The 17784-nt window shown below is 38.0% G+C and overlaps 1 protein-coding gene across 1 annotated transcript in view; it reads right to left on the reverse strand.

Moving 5' to 3' along the window:
• CACNA2D1 (calcium voltage-gated channel auxiliary subunit alpha2delta 1) overlaps nucleotides 1-17784 on the reverse strand; it is a 416604-nt gene that overhangs the window by 47477 nt on the left and 351343 nt on the right. Inside the window, exons 13-18 of the mRNA XM_063308113.1 lie at nucleotides 16993-17071; nucleotides 15436-15485; nucleotides 13222-13311; nucleotides 9423-9491; nucleotides 6444-6518; nucleotides 5607-5681 (exon numbers count right to left, since the gene is read on the reverse strand). Coding sequence (XP_063164183.1) covers nucleotides 5607-5681; nucleotides 6444-6518; nucleotides 9423-9491; nucleotides 13222-13311; nucleotides 15436-15485; nucleotides 16993-17071 — 438 coding nt within the window. The remainder of the gene's footprint in view (nucleotides 1-5606; nucleotides 5682-6443; nucleotides 6519-9422; nucleotides 9492-13221; nucleotides 13312-15435; nucleotides 15486-16992; nucleotides 17072-17784) is intronic.

The following is a 17784-nucleotide window of genomic DNA, read 5'->3' on the forward strand; positions in this document are numbered from 1 at the left end:
AAAACTCTTCAGTACTTTTAGGGTTAGGGTTTTATTCCAATAATAATTTCAGGAAAAAAAGACTGCGAGGCTACCCCACTTACTTGGATGTGAGTACTATTACATTTATATTTATGAAAAGATAAATAGAGGTCAATATAAATTGCTTGTAAGCCAAACAAGCCCGTTGCACAGCTCTGTTTTACTGTGAATGTGCTGGCGGAAAAAATTAGGTCATGTTTCAAAAAGGCTTGTCAGAGTTTCAGCCAGGAACAAAGATAATTTGTTGTTTGGGGAATAATAGCTACGCACGGACTATAAATAAAAAGCTCATTGTATTGTACCAGGTTCTGAGTTTAAAAAGTACTCAGACGAGTTCCAAAAAATCCTTAGAAGAAAACAGATTTGAACAACCTCAGATGTAAATATCTAGGTTTTTTAAAAAAAATTAGTGGTTATCTAAATAAGACTTCTGGTAGTTTAAATAAATTCATTCAGAGTTGGATAATACTTGAGTTACTGGATAATATTTAAATGATAGACTAAAGAAGATCTAAGATATGATGAACAACCTTCTCTGTAATGTATGTGGGCTTTGGATAGTGGTTCTAATATCTGAGTGGCCTGCACCCCAATACTGAAGAATATTTAAGTCCATATTTAATATTGAGTCTAAGCCCTCTGCGAGAGACACATAAAAGATATCACTTAGATATGAGAACAAGAATGCTATTTTGTTTCCAAACAATTTCCCCAAATAACTGCTATTTTCTGAGACTCCCTTTATTTGAGAACACTCAGCTACAAAAAATCCTCAGATCCATTTGATAGAACAAGTAATCCTATGGATTCCATTGGTGCTCTCCAACAGAATCTGAATTAGAAACTCATAAAGATATTCAAAGCCCTCCCCTCTGATTTTAAAGAATTATTTTTTAATCAATAAGGCTTGCTGCTTGCTTGAAGCAATGTGGTGTTTCTTAACAGAATGCTCCAAAAACAGTGCACAGCTTCTAAAATAGCTCTTATTTGTCATGGGTGACATTGTCCACCTCACATATTGCAAAATGTGAAAGATACTGCAAATACAATAATACTACTTCATAATTAATTTCACAGTGCTTGTAGCTGGAGTTAATCTGTGGAAGTCAAAATCCTTTGGGTTCCCGGGAATCATAATTTGTTATCTTTATATTACCCAATAGGGTTATTCTGGGCATTTTTTTTTTCACATCTAATTCTGCCAGATAAAGATGTTAGGAACTGGAGAGCCTGCTCTTTCACTGTTTACATGAAATTATTTATACTAGCCTCAAGTTATACCCTCACAAACACAGCCAATGCAATGAACTTTTGAGTAGGAATACCAACTTCAACTGTTAGGCATAAAAATAAGTCAGAGGTAGCACTAGGCATATAATCCTTTCCTTCTGAGGTGTGATGATGCAGATGCAGCAGGAAAAGATAATTGACTAGCTTCTCTAACTTTATTATGATTATTAATAGATGACTTGTCACTTGTGGGATTTTTTTTTTCTTGAAAAATAATTCACCGCTCTTCAGATCAGAACTGGTTAAGAAATTACCCTTTGTCTTATAGTTAATTATCCTAAACTATTAAGTTGAAAGAAAAGTTGGAAGGAAAAATGAGCTGATCCAAAATTAAGGGTACATTTGAAAGTCTAACATATTGGTTTTGTAGAATCCACCCACGCATTCTGCTTCCTGATCTCCCACCCACCCACAAAGACACACATAGACAAAGTAGTGAGATACACAACTTGGTAGGGTCTAACTGACACCTGGTAGTGTCTATTTCTAACAGACATTGAATGAAGTCTAACATCATCCCAACACATTCTCCTTCATGGTGTTGCTTAGAGCAGATCCTTTTAGCCGAGTTACTGGATTCAAAATGGCCTGACAGGTCTATGTTCACTGGCTTTCACAGCTTATGAAAGCAGAGAGATTCTCTTTTTTGTAGGTGAAGAGAAAGAGGAAAAAGTGGAGAGGAAACAGAGTGTTAGAGAACCTTCTAACACAGTGTTTTTCAACCTTGGCAACTTTAAGGTGTGAGGACTTCAGCTGGCTGGGAAGTTTTCGGAGTTGAAATCCACACACCTTAAAGCTGCCAAGCTTGAGAAATACTGTTCTAACATCTAATTCTGGGGATAAGGATGTAACACAGAAGAGTTATATGGAAAGATAACAGGATATATCCACCTGCTTCTTTCCAGCTCTTCAGAAACGTTCCCCTAGCAATTATCTTGGAGTCTAGCAATCAGACCAGAACTGAACACTTTTACTGGCACACTATTGAGATATAATGCTTACCTCCCATCCTTAAGTTGGCAGAAAACAATATCAGCAATATTGTTCCCCTTGCCAATACCTATCCTGCTTATCTGCCTAGTCACTGCTAAACAGTATCTTCCTGACTGGTGATGTGTCAGTCCTTATAAGAAAGGTGATGAGATTTTTCTTCTGGTTTTTCTGCTCTTCCCCTCCAGCCTGTCATCAACCAGTAGGGAAAACTTCCCCAATCAGGGCATGACAGCAAGACTGGGAAGCTTCTGACTATGTCTGGCTTTTAGGCTGCTCCTCCTACACTCCATTTGGATACCAACCTAAGGGGATGGATGGATGGATGGATGGATGGATGGATGGACGGACAGATGGATGGTTGGATAGACAGACACCAGTGCAGAGGATAATTAGAAGGCTGGGAGTCCTACCATGAGAGAAAGGTGACAGACCTACCATGAAAGAAGGGTGGGAGACCTACCATAATTATGTAGCTAGTCAGATCCCAGAGAACAGGAGAACAGGAGATTTGGATGGGGGTGGGAGGGACAGAGCAATACAATAAATTTAAATTCATTAAATTTACAGCCATTAAAGAAAAGAAAAAGCTTACATAGATCAGATAAAGTGAATAACAGAAATTTTAGAAAGGAGTACAAGAGGGAAAGAGAAAGAAAATAAAATAATGGGGATAATCATGATGACAATAATAATCAGTAGGAGTAGGAGTAGTAGTTGTGACAGCCAGTTTGGTGTAGTGATTAAAGGCACAGAGGTAGAAACCAGCAGAGTGTGAGTTCTAGTTCTACCTTAGGAACAAAGCCAGCTGGGTGACTTTGGATCTGTCTTTCTCTATCAGCCCTAGGAAGATGGCTACACTTCCTAAAAAGGTTCCTGAGAAAGCTGCTCAGACTTTTCATTGTAGTTGCCAGGAGTCAAAAGTGTATGAGACACACACTCAAAAAGTAGTAGCAGTAGTAATAGTAAAGTTGTGGCAATAATAAAAGTGGGCTTGCTGGGCTTCATAAGGCAATGTAGGACTTTCCAGCCAATCTCGTCAGACTTGGCATTTTCTGATTGTTTTGCAATGGAAAACAAAACAGGAAACACAACACAACTTTCATGGAAATCTTGCTTGATTGATCATTAAATAGGAAAAGTGGAATTTCAGATTGGGGCCAACCTGAACATCTCCTGATAAAAGGGGACATTCGCTGTAGGCACCAGGTATGATGTAGAGAGCAACTCAGCAGGGGATGTGTGATTCACAAACACAGGGAAAGCAGAATGATGCCTCTTCCCCCCCGCCCCCCACATCAAATAGGGGAGTGCTCCTTTCTTCTCTCTTGCTGCAAGGCTAGAGAAATCTTGATGTCAAAGGGGAAGAAGGAAGTGATGGGTCTGAAAGGCAATCAGGAGCTAGAGTGCTAATGGAGAGGTCCAAGGCTGGGAAAGATAAGCTATGATGGAATCTCCCTTGTGATTGTGTGTATGGGGGCACACCTCCCAAAACACACTTCTGGTCACTAGTTGCCAGCCTTCTCTTCCAAAGAAAGGGATAGTGAAGATTTTATATACTTTAAAGCTTGTTGGAATAAGGGTGGAAATATATTACTATGACTGTTCTATCAGTACAGTTAATGACAGGTTAAGTTTGCCTTACTCACAAGATGGAAAAAAACATAAGAACAATGCTGTTGGGGTAAGGGGAGAAATTGCTGTCATTTAAGACACAATTGTGTTGTCCTTAAATACAGGTCGAGAGAGGACATTAAGGAAAGATTTTAGATATTAGGAAGAAGAAAGAAACTACCAATCACTACAAAAGACTTGAATTAACACGTAAGAGTCTTACACTAACAAGTAAAGCAGTGAACTGGATTTGCTTACCAAAAAAGTTCTATAAAATTGGTTTACAAAGAAGCACATAGAAAATGCATTAGGGCAAAGCATTCCAAAAACTGCATTATCATCAAAGCCACCATGACTTTTTGAAGACTTGTATTGGAAGTGTGTCCCCACGTGTGCAAATGACACTTATTTCCTTCCCTTGCCCCTACAGTAAAATGTATTAATCACAACAAGAGGAGAAAACCTTTTCACTCGAGTAGGCAGAGCCTAACAATAAAAACAAAAAAATCAACACTAATCTTTTAGGTAGCCCAAAGCCAAAGAAAGTGGATTTGACAGTCAGGTGGAAAACGTAACATTTGATTTCAGAAAACTGCAGCTACCTGTTCAGAAATATTGAGGGTTTGGGTTCACACTAGAACTTTCCATTCTTTCATAAAAGCAGTTTTTGAAATGGGGTGGGGGGGAATTGGTCACACCTCCCTTGGAATGATGTTATGTCAGCCAGAACAAGGCATTTTTCCAGGGATGTTATGGGGACAAATGATATCACTTCACTTTGGGGAGGAAATCCTAGGAGGAAACAGCAGAGAGCAGGCTGCTGATAACTTTTTCAGTTGTCACTTGTGATACCTGCAAACTATGTTAAAGGGGAAACGGGGGACACTGGGGGGGGGGGGACACTGCCTGCCCTTTTCTAAGCAAACCTGTTGATTTCTTCAAATTGATATATTTTTTTCCTGTTGTTCCTCCTCCCCAATCAGTGTAATGGTCCCTCAAATTTACCATCACTGAATAGGGCAAAGAATTTTGGAGATACTTTCTACCAGCTTTAAAATGGACTTTTAAAATCACATCTAAAAGAAGGAAAGAAGAAATCATATCAATTTTGCCAGAAAAAAAAACTAGAAAAAATGTAAACAGCATCCGTGTGTGCGTGTGTGTGTGTGTATGAGTGAATATAAATAATGTGCAATACAGTTTACTAAAGGTGTAGGCCAGTCTGCATAATAACTCTGCTTATGTTAAACTCAGAGAGCAAATGAGTTGCCAAAAACTAAATTCAGTTTTTGGACAGACAAATGGACATACAAATTTCAAGATTCACCTTCAACATATACACAAATAAGGATGTTTAAAAAAAAAAAAAAAAAAAGTCTTGGGCAATAAACTGAAGAAATATAAAACAGTCTTTCTTTGAATCTTCAAATCACAAAAATGCCCTACTGTGATTTCAGCTAATTCTTCCCTAGCACAGAATTCTTTAGCAGGATTTTACCCCCACCATTTTCCCATTTTAGTAAACAGAAAGATGGATCTGGTAGCTTCATAGTATAAAATCAAAGAAAAGAATCTTCTGAACATGGCCCAAGGTTACCAGGAAAACTGAAAACTCTGGGATTACTGATCTTTTCAAATGAATTTTGCCAAACTGAAATTGAAATAAATTACAACCAGAAGATATTCCATACCTTTGGTTGAAGATTTGGATGAAGCAGCACATAACCATTGGGATCAATTGCAAAATAATAACCATTTGGACACAGCTGTTAAGGAAAAGAAATGTAACTATATTGCATTGGCCCCTGTATTTGCATTTTGAAAAAGGTTGACTCTCTAACCATATGACTATGGAATTTAAACATCTCTTAAAGAACAATGCTAACATTCAGCTGATGCAACCATCCTCAGTGTGGTGTTGAATTACAAGAACTATCATCCCCAGCATCCTGGTCATATCCAGGGATGGCCCAATTGGAAAAAGTTCAATACCAAAAGGAAAATATTTTAAGATTTTAATTTAGTTCACTATAGCTCCAGAAAAGATGGTTAAATCATCCTGGAAATTAAGGTATTACATTTTGCTCCAATATTCATCCTATAAAGGTCCAGTGACCCAACATATATTGTATAAACATGGCATGTTATGTAAAGTGAAGGCACTGAGCCCAAATATGAGATTGTTTACGGACTGAAATAATGCTCTAAAGCAGTGACTGTAAAGGAAGCAGAAGGGTGTGAAATCAGGTTAATATGTTCTGTTTTATCCTTAGCTTTTAAAGCCATGGCACAGAGCCATCACCTACAAGCCATCTATAACAGAAAATTTGTGGATGGTCTTGCATGTTAGTTTTCCAAGAAAGTCGTCATGTCCCTTAAACTGGTGAAAAATAGGGGAAATGACAGAGTGAAGAAAGGGCAAATGATCTTTTGATTTCCAGCCAGAGGAACTAGATAGACTGGAAGAGAAACTTGAAGAGAATCCAAGCTACAGCAGAAGTTGAAAATAGCTGATAGGGAAAACTCACGGTAAACCGAGGGGTCAGTTTCTTAATTTCTTCTAGTGACACATCAACTCCCATTACACCAAGAATCAATTGGTTCTGGCAAACAAACAAACAAACAAATTCATTTTCAGATGGTTAAACATAACTTAATGAGTAAAGCCAATATGGCATATCCCAAATATCTTAGTTGTTAATGAGGTGTCTATTCCTCATGCAGTATATACACGTCACATGCCCAGTAGTCTCTAAATTGTGAAATCCTTATGTTTACTTTGATATCTTGTGTAAACAATGTATGCATCCATAGACTTGGGAAGAAATGAAGGATGCCCTCTGTGTACCAAGGTAAAAGCATCTCTTTTTTTCCCCCTCTCCGTGTTATTCATAATGTGAATATCTTATATCCTTTATTAGCAAGGCATTTAACAATAATTCCAGCCTCATCTGTTGTGGCCTTCCCTCAATCTCCAGAACTGTGATTAATCCAAGATACTCAGAATATCAGATATTTTGAAAGGAGTTACCCACACACTCACTCTTATTCTCTTTCTCTCTCTCTCTCTCATACACACACACACACACACACAGTAACAGAAACTGGAAGTTATTTCTGATGAGCCACAACAGACACACTTGAAGGTACAAATCTATATAGATGACTTCTGGACTTCCGATGGGAACATGGTGGACTGAACAGTGGTGCCCGTGAGCTCTGCAGGTAGAACTGACAACGCAGGTTTTTTTTGGGGGGGGGGGGGCTCAGGCAGGTTTTTCCTGAAGCTCTGGAGCATTTTTCCTAGAGAAAGGAAAAGGCTCAGAATCACCCCACTTGTCCTTCAGACAGCAGCTCGTAGCCAGAAGATCGTAAACAGTAGTTGACTGGTAAGAGCTTGCTGGGAGGCTGGGACATCATCATTTCCAAGCCACATTGTAGCCTTAAAGGGACACTAAGACCACCCACCCCATTTCTAAAGCACCCAATGTTTTTTTAAGTATTTGTGCCCTAAGAGAGGCTTTCTACAACAAGGAGAAACCATTTGTCTTGGTGTTTATTGTTATTTTTGTGATTAACCTTTCCTTCAAAATTCTTTTTAAGTTCTGGACTTTGCTTTCTATTTAAATATTAAGGAGGGTTGAGAGTATATTATTCTCTCCCTGAAATTATTTTTGTACTAATTTTGAAGTTATTAGCTTTTTCCTACATGTTGAATCTGCTGTTTTGAACTTTTACTTTCCTGCTGCAACTTTCCCTGGGAACTGTTATCTTGCCTCAAGAATGTAAACTCAGTTTAGAAGTTATTCATTAGCTTTTACTTTTGCTGGTTAAGTACCTCGGGGGCACCATAATCTACTGCATGAGACATGGAGGATTTCAATCAGACTTCCTCTGATTTTCATCGAGATATTAAGCAAGATACTAAGCAGATTCTTTCTGATTCTTGCCAAGTCCTTATGCAAGACATTCAGAGCATTGTGGAAAATGTGAGTTTTAAAATGTGTCATCTGGTTGGGGATGTTGTGGATGAAACTGAGGAATTCAACAGCAACAGAAATATTTCTTCTAAGAGTGAGATCAGGTCTTCTGTTGAAAAGCTGGGTGAAGACTGCAATGTCAAGGTGAAAAAAATTAAAGGAGAGATCGAGCTGTGAGTCATGAGAGGACCTGATCTTCAAATGGAATGTTATGGGAAAGAAGGGATTATTAAGTATGGGAGGTTTTCTGAAGAGAAGTTTGTGTTTTTGAAGGGAGTAGTTGGGCTGTGATTTTTTTCAAGAAAAATGCTCTGTGTTTGTTATGGAGATATGTAAATGCTTTGGTCTATTTTGAAGTGGGGTAAGGGGTTAAGAATATATATCTGGATGGACTTTAGGTTCTGGATGATTTTATTTACCTTTAATGATTGGGATTAAGTATTAGGTATAAAGAAAAATAATAACAATAATTGATTTTAGTTTTAGTTTGGCTTATTATAATCGTATTATTAACTATAATGGTAGACAGTTTGATTTTTTTTTTAACTTTGATTTTTATTATAGTAGACAGGAATGTGTTGAATAGTAGTGGGAAGGAAATAATTAAGTAGTTATCTTTGGGACGCGGTGGCGCTGCGGGTTAAACCGCTGAGCTGTCGATCGGAAGGTCGGCGGTTCGAAACCGCGCGGCGGGGTGAGCTCCCGTTGCTCGTCCCAGCTCCTGCTCACCTAGCAGTTCGAAAACATGCAAATGTGAGTAGATCAATAGGTACCGCTTTGGCGGGAAGGTAACGGCGTTCCGAGTCGTCATGCTGGCCACATGACCCGGAAGTGTCTATGACAACGCCGGCTCCAAGGCTTAGAAACGGAGATGAGCACCGCCCCCTAGAGTCGGACACGACTGGACTTTACGTCGAGGGAAACCTTTACCTTTACTTATCTTTGGGGGGAAGTTAATTAGGAGCTCTGTATTTTTTTTTTCTTTTAATATAAGGTGAGGGAGCAATTGTATTTAGCGATTTTTTATAATGTGCTTATGGAATGATTTACAGAAATAATGTGATCTTGGTTTAATATAGAATAAGGAAGGGATTGATTATGGAAGTGTTGTATATCCTTGCTGTTTAAAGTTGGAAGTCACCTCTTTTTGTAATTTCTAAAAAAAAATTCTTGTGTTTTCACACTTTTTTTAGTTTTTTTTCTTCGTAGTTTTTTTTTGTTCTTCGGTAACTTTTATCTTTTTCTGAAATTTAATAAAATTCTTATTAAAAAAAGATGACTTCCAAGCCAAGTTTTGTAAACATAACTTGTTCACAGTCCATCAAAGTATTTGGGTTGAAAAACATGCAAACTTCAGTCTTTAAGTTAAATTTCATTTAACTCAGTGGGATTTATTTCTGTGCAGACATGTATGGTATTGCACACTGAAGTCAGGGGGACTGAGCTGGTTTCAGTTTGAATTGATCAGGCTACTTAACTGGTTGATATGGAAGCTTTATGTCTTCCCAGGATTATGTGTTGGCTTACCTGCACATTATTTTGGTCTTTGGTCAAGTTGAAGACAGGCAGCGTTCCAGAAATGACCAACCCAAGTTCCTAAAAATCAATCAGAAGGAGAACAGTTTACATTTAAAACATAACTTAATGATTACAATGGAAGTCACAGTTCAAAATACAATTCCCAAAAAAGTCATTTTGAATAAAATGTGAAATAATTTGGAACAGTTTTTCATGACAGAAACAAACAGCAGCATCCACAATCTGTAAGAGAATGAGTGTCGCATCACAATCAATGCCTGGGCCTCTGTATACTATACCTTGGGTGGTTTGACACACACACCCATCCCACTCGGAGGTCCCCAGGAAAATGAGTATAGGCTGACTAAACCACATGTGTAGAGTCTTAAAAGAAAAAGAGGAGGGAAGGGGAAAAATTCTATTGTTAGCTCTTTTCTCTTACATAAGACATGGATTTGAACTGGAAAAGCCTAGTGTGAATAATTGCAAAAGAAACAGAAGTGAACCTGTGACTGTGAAGCATGCATGAATCCTTGCACGTTAATGCTTCGATGTTTTCTTCTATTATCTGAGAAAAAACTTATTCATGCAACAGGGAACCCATACAGGATGGGGAGTTTTCTGTTTGCAGGAAAATGTATCAAGCCTTGTCGTAGGGATCTCCAGATTTGGTCCATTGTTAACAAAGATGCAAAAACACTCTTGAAGTCCAACATATATTTCTTGATGAGGGATTTACAGTCATTCTTTTAACCCAAACAGTATATCCCAATTGTAATGCATTATTGCTGAGGTCATATAAACCTCTTTTGTCTTTACTGCTTCCAAGAATCTTAATCAGTTACTGATGTTACAATGACTCAGTCCTAAATGACACCTCTGTCTTCACACAGACTTATCTAAATCTAAGTAGGCTGTTCTCATATTAGTGCTTCCTAAAATCCAACTTTTGCCTAGAAGGTGAGCAGATTAATAAATGAATGAAATGGAATCCAATGGCTTTATGCTGCAGCCATAAAGGTAACAGGAATGGCAAATACTTAAAGAATAGGAAAACAATAAGGTTACACTGGTCTATCTCATAAGCACCAGAAGAAGATACCAAGGCTTCCAAGATGATGTAGGATCAGGCCCAGCCTCAAGTTATTGCATGGATATATTTGGCAGCACTCATGAAATATGGCTGAAGTATGGGAGAGGCATGCTGATACATATCAAATGCATGAGAGAAACAGGAAATATAGAAGAAGAGAGAATGTGATTCAAATAACATACAGTATACTAGAGCTAGAACTTCTGCAAATATATATAGAAGAAAACAATATTTTAATGGCATGGGGTAAAAAAGTGTGCCATGACCTCTGAGAAAAACATATTTTGTCAGCAGTCCTAAAGTAAATCAGTAGCAATAGGTCATCCAAAGAATACATTGCTCAACATTTGTTCAACTTCTTTCCATATTTATATAATTTATCTGCTTGTCAGTGCTGAGGATCAAAGAAATATTCCTCTTCCTTGGAACTCATAGAAAAATGATTACAAGTACAGAATGATTATGCTTTGTTTTGGTGCAATTTTCCTTCTCGCTTTGCATGTGCTTGCTTTTCTGCTGACATTTAAGAACAGGATGTGTAGGAAGATATGAACTTTATCCATGACATTTCCAGTAAGGACCTCATCAGTAACCAAGAAAGGGTGGTCAATGAACTTCTGAGCATCAGAACTATAATGATGCAAAAGACTGACCCATTTTGATAGGGATGGCTTATAATGGATTGAGCACATTAAAAAAAAATAATAAACAGATATTATATTGTAAACCTAACAGGAAAAGGTGGAAATTCAGCTGGTCATGCAGCAATCATATATTACAATAACTACTGAAGGGTTTAAATGTGTATGTCAATGTTATCACCTTTAAATGGCAAAGGTTTTGATAGCAGTGGTTGGACTCTTGTAATCTGTTTTGTAAATCAGTGTCATTTCCTGGACAGACATCCATTTCACATATTTCCAGAGAAAACTAAACAGCCAGGAAGATGTTCAGTTGTGTTGCCTTGAGCAAAGCTAAACAACTGATGCTTGGCTCCAATCCTATTCAGGCATCAGAGGAAAAGAGTAACACTGATTTAATAGGTAGAACCAAGGCTTTCCCACAGGTTGGTCAATCTGTTCAGCACTGTCATTCAGAGAGAAAGCATATTGCTATTTTTCACTATCAGGCACAAAAGGAAGAAAAATGTATATCTTGCTTTGATTATTTCTCAGATTCAGAATGGTGCTGAATTTCTAGGGGAAGAAAAAGAGGTATTTGGAAATGCAACCCTCAGTCCTGAACCTTCTAATTCCCAATCCCTGAATTGCTCAGGGACCTTTCATATTATTCTTTCTTCTTGCATGTTGTGTTTTTATACTGAAACTAACATCGGAGTGTTGAAAATTGGTAGAAGTTGAAAAAAGCTTGGTAGCAAAGCATGAGTGTGATGTAGAATAACCCATCTTAGGTGAATTGTTCAATTTTGTAACTTTGGGATGTATAGGCAAAGTAGAAAGCAAATGCATGCCTAAATCTGCATATCAGGCTGTTGCAGGGCAATTCCCAATTCAGATTGGGAATATACAATGAAAATGTGTATAACGTCTTGGAGTGACAATTTTCTGGTATGTGCGCACTCCAATGCAGAAATAAGTCCAATCAAGGTTGGAAAGACAAGACTGTTTCAGCTTGCTTAAGAAAGAATATTTCCTGTCTAAAGCACTAATGAGGAATCTTTGTCCAACCACCAGCAAAAGAATTCCATAAACCCCTTAGCTTGCATTTAGGTTAACAGTGAAGACTTGACTGTTTCCCCAAGTGTTCAGGTCTAATTGGTTGTTTTAACTGTCTTGTTCAGTTCAGCTTTGTATATATTGAGCTACTTTTAATGGTAGGTAAAGGTAAAGGTTTCCCTTGACATTAAGTCCAGTCGTGTCCAACTCTAGGGGGCGGTGCTCATCTCCGTTTCAAAGCCAAAGAGCCGGCAGTTGTCCGTAGACACTTCCGTGGTCATGTGGCCGGCATGACTACATGGAATGCCGATACCTGCCCGCCAAAGCGGTACCTATTAATCTACTCACATTTGCATGTTTTCGAACTGCTAGGTTGGCAGGAGCTGGCACTAGCAACGGGAGCTCACCCCGTCACGCGGATTCGAACCGCCGACCTTCCGAAGTCACCTTGTCTGAGTTGGGTAGTTTTATAAATAAATAAATGGCATTACAAATTTCAATAAAAGTGAATATCTGTAGCTCTGGGTTGAACTGCAAATGTCGCACTGATGTTGTTACCTATCTAGGTAATGAAATGTCTGCAAGCAAGGCATCAAGCTCAGAAAGCATCAAGAAGTCCATGGTTTTATAAATAAATAGCTGGAGTCAACTAGACAATGCTCTAATTTTCTGAGTAGTTAATAGAAAATCATGAAATGTAAGCTGAAGTCTGGCTGAGAATAAATATAGCCTACCTCTGTATACCACAAAAAAATCACATCTGCAATTTCTCAATAATTGGCTCCTTATCCATTGCAACTCCCACATTTTTGAGGTGAGAGACAGCTAGTAGCTACGCAGCGATTTCTCTAATATTTCTTCGTATATGACTCCGTTTTTCTCCCTCGGTATCTTCAATCTTTAGCAAACTTATTTTTTGCTAAACAGATTCCCTTCATCTATGACAATGGGAATAACATTTTTCTGCTGCCACATTTTTGTGCAATTGATCATTTTAGTTGTAATGATTTTCTGTTTAAAATACCCACACTGCACTTACCAAGGCATCCAAGTAAACATTGGTCCATTGGACTTGTTTAGCTTTTTGCTCAGCCATAACCATTGGTCTGCCCAAAACATCCAAGTATTCCTGTTAAAGAAAGCAGAGACTAAGTGAGCTGGTCAGTGGATGACAATTTTTTAAAAGTCTAATGAGAAAACCCAAGATTTGTAACAGCGATCAGTGATGCCCCAATAGTTTATTGATTGTTGTTGTTTATTCGTTTAGTCGCTTCCGACTCGTGACTTCATGGACCAGCCCACGCCAGAGCTTCCTGTCGGTCGTCAACACCCCCAGCTCCCCCAGGGACGAGTCCGTCACCTCTAGAATATCATCCATCCATCTTGCCCTTGGTCGACCCCTCTTCCTTTTGCCTTCCACCCTCCCTAGCATCAGCATCTTCTCCAGGGTGTCCTGTCTTCTCATTATGTGGCCAAAGTATTTCAGTTTTGCCTTTAATATCATTCCCTCAAGTGAGCAGTCTGGCTTTATTTCCTGGAGGATGGACTGGTTTGATCTTCTTGCAGTCCAAGGCACTCTCAGAATTTTCCTCCAACACCACAGTTCAAAAGCATCGATCTTCCTTCGCTCAGCCTTCCTTATGGTCCAGTTTATTGATAGCATTATTATTAACAATATATTGTAAACAGCCTTGGTTGGCCAGATAGAAATGTTTGTGTAAAAGAGTTAAATAAATACACTTGGCTGGACATCATGGAGAAATAGGCACTGTATCAACAAAAGGTGTTATGGAGTTCTCTGTGTCTCTCTCCCATCCCCTTTTCTCTATGCTAATATTTTCCTCCTGTCCCATTCAAGAGACTACTGGGGAAAAGATTGATTTTCCTCCTGCTTTTGAACTTGATGAGTATTCTAGTTTACTCAGCCCTGGTGTAGATCAAACTACACCAGGGTTGTAGTTTTACTACCTCATGTCTTTTCTAAATTTACTCCTCTAGCCCTGCAATTAATGAGGTGTGAGTGTGTCTCTGTGTTAGGGCCATCTCCTTTCTAAAACCATCTAGCTAATAAGTGAAGCTGGTGGAAGCAGAGACTAAAAGCTACTGTATGTTTCCTGCTTCTGAAGCTTGTGTCTGAAGCACAGTGTGGGATGTGCCATGTTAAATGTCTTCTGCTGGAAGGAAGCGTGCCAGTGAGTTGCAAACCCCCATACCCCTGCTAAAGTGCCTTGCATCCCACTTGAATCCACTTGATGGCATAAGAACCAGCATGAGTATCAATGATTCCATATTCTGGAAAAGAAAGTAGACCAGTGTTTTTCCTCTTCCTGGTCGACCAATATTGACAAGAGCCTGATCATCACCCAACCCCAAATTCCAACAATGGAACCTGGAACAATAGGCTTTTCAAGGAATTGACCATGCAATAAAATTGCTTCTCTATCACTCCTTTAATAGGTATTTTGAAAGAAACAAAAGAAAGAGAGACTGAGTTCATGCACAGTGCTAAGCCATCATGTCATCATTTTGATTTTGGCTTGGTACATTGTGTAAACCAAACCACTGGCATTTGTAAGCCATGATACATGACTTGGTGTGTTATGAAATACCAGCTAATATGCTTTTTAAAAGTAAACCATGGTTAAAGAACCCAAAGTTCAGTACAAGGTGTGAATTAGGCCAAAGTCTCCCCAATAGCCATACTTCACACAGAAAGTTATAACAGAGAAAATGATTTTTATTTCAACTGGATTAAACTTATCAGTTTGCACAGCAAAGACATAATGTTTGCCTAATACCTGGCTCCATGCTCCTATATAATCTAATTAAATATGTTTTGTTTCTCTATATACCACTGTATTGTTAATTGTAAATAAATTTAATAGTCAATATTTCAGAAGTTTAAAAAAATAATGATTGGAAAATAGATCTAGAGAAGAGTAACATATAGTATGTTTAATGTGTCACATTAATATGTTTCATAAAGCATTTAGCAGGATACCATTGGAGGCAGATTACTTACTGGGTGCAGTGAAGCCTTGTTCTGATTTACCCCAAGTATTTGGAATTGATCTTGAAGATTATACTGTAAATCCACATCAACTCGGTGTAAGATATTATCTAAGCACCTTGCCCCCAAACTATCCTTTGTGTGAGGTTCTTTACTAGCTATCGTATATGGATGACTTTTTATTTCTTCTGACTTAGGACTGCCATTCCTGATTGATAAATTACTGCAAAAATACAGAAATACCTGTGTGTTTATTCTTATGGCACCAATGGAAGGAATTTCATAATAATAACCTGAAATAGAAAATATAATACAGAAATTTGAGCTTTACTGAAATATTGATCTCTAGATAAAGCACTTAAAATATTATGACTATGAACATGGAGTCAACAGCAGAGGAAACCGCCACATATCTGTGAAATTCAGATTGCCTCTTGGATTCTGAAGCCATATCAATGGCTGATACAGTATATATTTAAAGATTACATTCTGATATAAATTTCCTGATAACTATTTCCTATACCTAAGAATTGTCCAATTATATATGTATGAATTTATTATTACAAGTTTTTCAATGCCACTTTGATCAACTGGAGCTCAGTGATTTACAAAAACAAAATATAGCAGTATACTACATAGTATAATAAGAACTGGACAAGAGATCAATACAATCATCCTTAAAAAAACATTCAACAATAATCAGGGTCCATCTGTCATTCCAGAGAGGATCCTCTATCAAATCCTCAAACATACTTCTAGAAAGCCAGGCCTTGACTAGCTTTTTCCAAATATCAAAAGTGAGGGAACAGGTCATATTTCTGAGAATAAGTTGTTCCATAGGAAAGCAAGAGAAAGCTCATCTCCAAGTTTTTTCTCACTATACCTCATGGTGAAATTATGTTGCTCCTGTTAACATGTGTGCCATTATATTTTGTATCAGCTGCAGCATTATTATTATTATTATTATTATTATTATTATTATTCCACATTTTTATAGAGTCCTGCACTCAAAGTTACTCTTGGCTGTCAGTCTATTCATCTACTTATATTTGTTCATTTGTTTAATTTATATGGCTGCCCGCTTGCCAGGCCACTCTGGGGAATTAACAAGGGTTGAAAATATCAGATGCAAAGGGGATTGATAAAACAAGAAAACTTCATTAAAAAAAAAAAAAAGTATGCCATGCTGTGGGCCAGGCACACAACTCATATGGTTACACCTGGAACAGTATCACAGGGGAAGAACCATGACAGAGAAGGTGCACTTCTTGGGTTCCATAAGATGGCACTGTTTAGTTGAGGGCATCTGGTGCATACCAACACTATCCGATTTTATAGGATGGACAGAGATAATGAGACAGACAAAATGTTAATTTAGCTGCATGGAATTCAGCATACACAAATTATGCAATACCCACCCGCAAGAGTCCACATCTGATGCCAGTTTCTTTAGACTTGGATCAAAACTGGAAGATTGCCAACTTCCCACCATTTCTTAGTTTGGGCATTGTTTAATGAAGGGAAAAATCTCTCATCTCTCTCTTTCTTACTTAATGAAATATGACATGATATGTTTCTTTTTGTTACAGATATGCCATAATTGTGTTTTGAATAATATTCTCATTTTTGATAATAATTCTGCTTTCATCTTTAAGCCCCTTAAACATTTTAATGGAATATTGAGACATAGGTTTAAAAAGTTCAGAAGGCCCTAAGCAGCAATGTTATCATAAATAAATATAAACTGTGGCTTGTTGTAAAGTATTCATTCATTTCTTCATGCATATCAACATACAATACCTTTATTTTCACAGGCCATCCACTGTATGGGTCCTTTGTCATAATTATGTTGACCAACAGAAAATGTAAATACACGGACCTAAAACAGGGGGAAAAAAACTAGATAAGCATTGCCGAAAAAGGCTGCTGTGAATATCATATGACTGAACCCTTTATTAATAGATTATCCTGTTACTTTCCTTTTAAATTATATTGCCTATACTTTTACTACAGTCCACAGTCCCCATCAGTAGACGTCCTCAGAAATAGAAATATTTTCCTACCCTTTTTAAAGGAAAAGAGCCAATTTGGTGTAGTAGTTAAGGCACCAGGCAAGAAACCGGGAGGTTGTGAGTTCTAGTCCCAAGGAAACAGATTGATCACAACCTCTATCAAAAGTGTTCATCTTTTAATTAGGCATAGAGGTATAGTATAAGCCGCAATAAATATCAGACAGCATAAGAAACATGCCACACCTTTTGCAACCAACATTTTTTTTTAAGTCATAAGCTTTGTTAAAAGGCAAGCTTTTGTGAGCTGCAGCCCACTTCATCATATGCATTTACAAAGTGAGCTGCAGTTCACAAAAAAACTATATCTTTTAATAAAATCTGTTGGTTGCAAAAGATGCTACCAGCCTCCTGACTTTTGGCTACCACATACCAACATGGCTCTCCTACAATGTGAGGAATGGGAATATCAAATTGTCTGTTTTCTTTTTTTAGAAACCGCCCCCCCAGCCATAAAGGTGGCTTCTGTCATGAGTAAGGATGGCGAGCAGGGGGCTCCCATCCAGACTGTCAAGCGCATGCG

Source organism: Candoia aspera, chromosome 7 (assembly GCF_035149785.1).
Source record: "Candoia aspera isolate rCanAsp1 chromosome 7, rCanAsp1.hap2, whole genome shotgun sequence".
Taxonomy (NCBI): Eukaryota; Metazoa; Chordata; class Lepidosauria; order Squamata; family Boidae; genus Candoia; species Candoia aspera.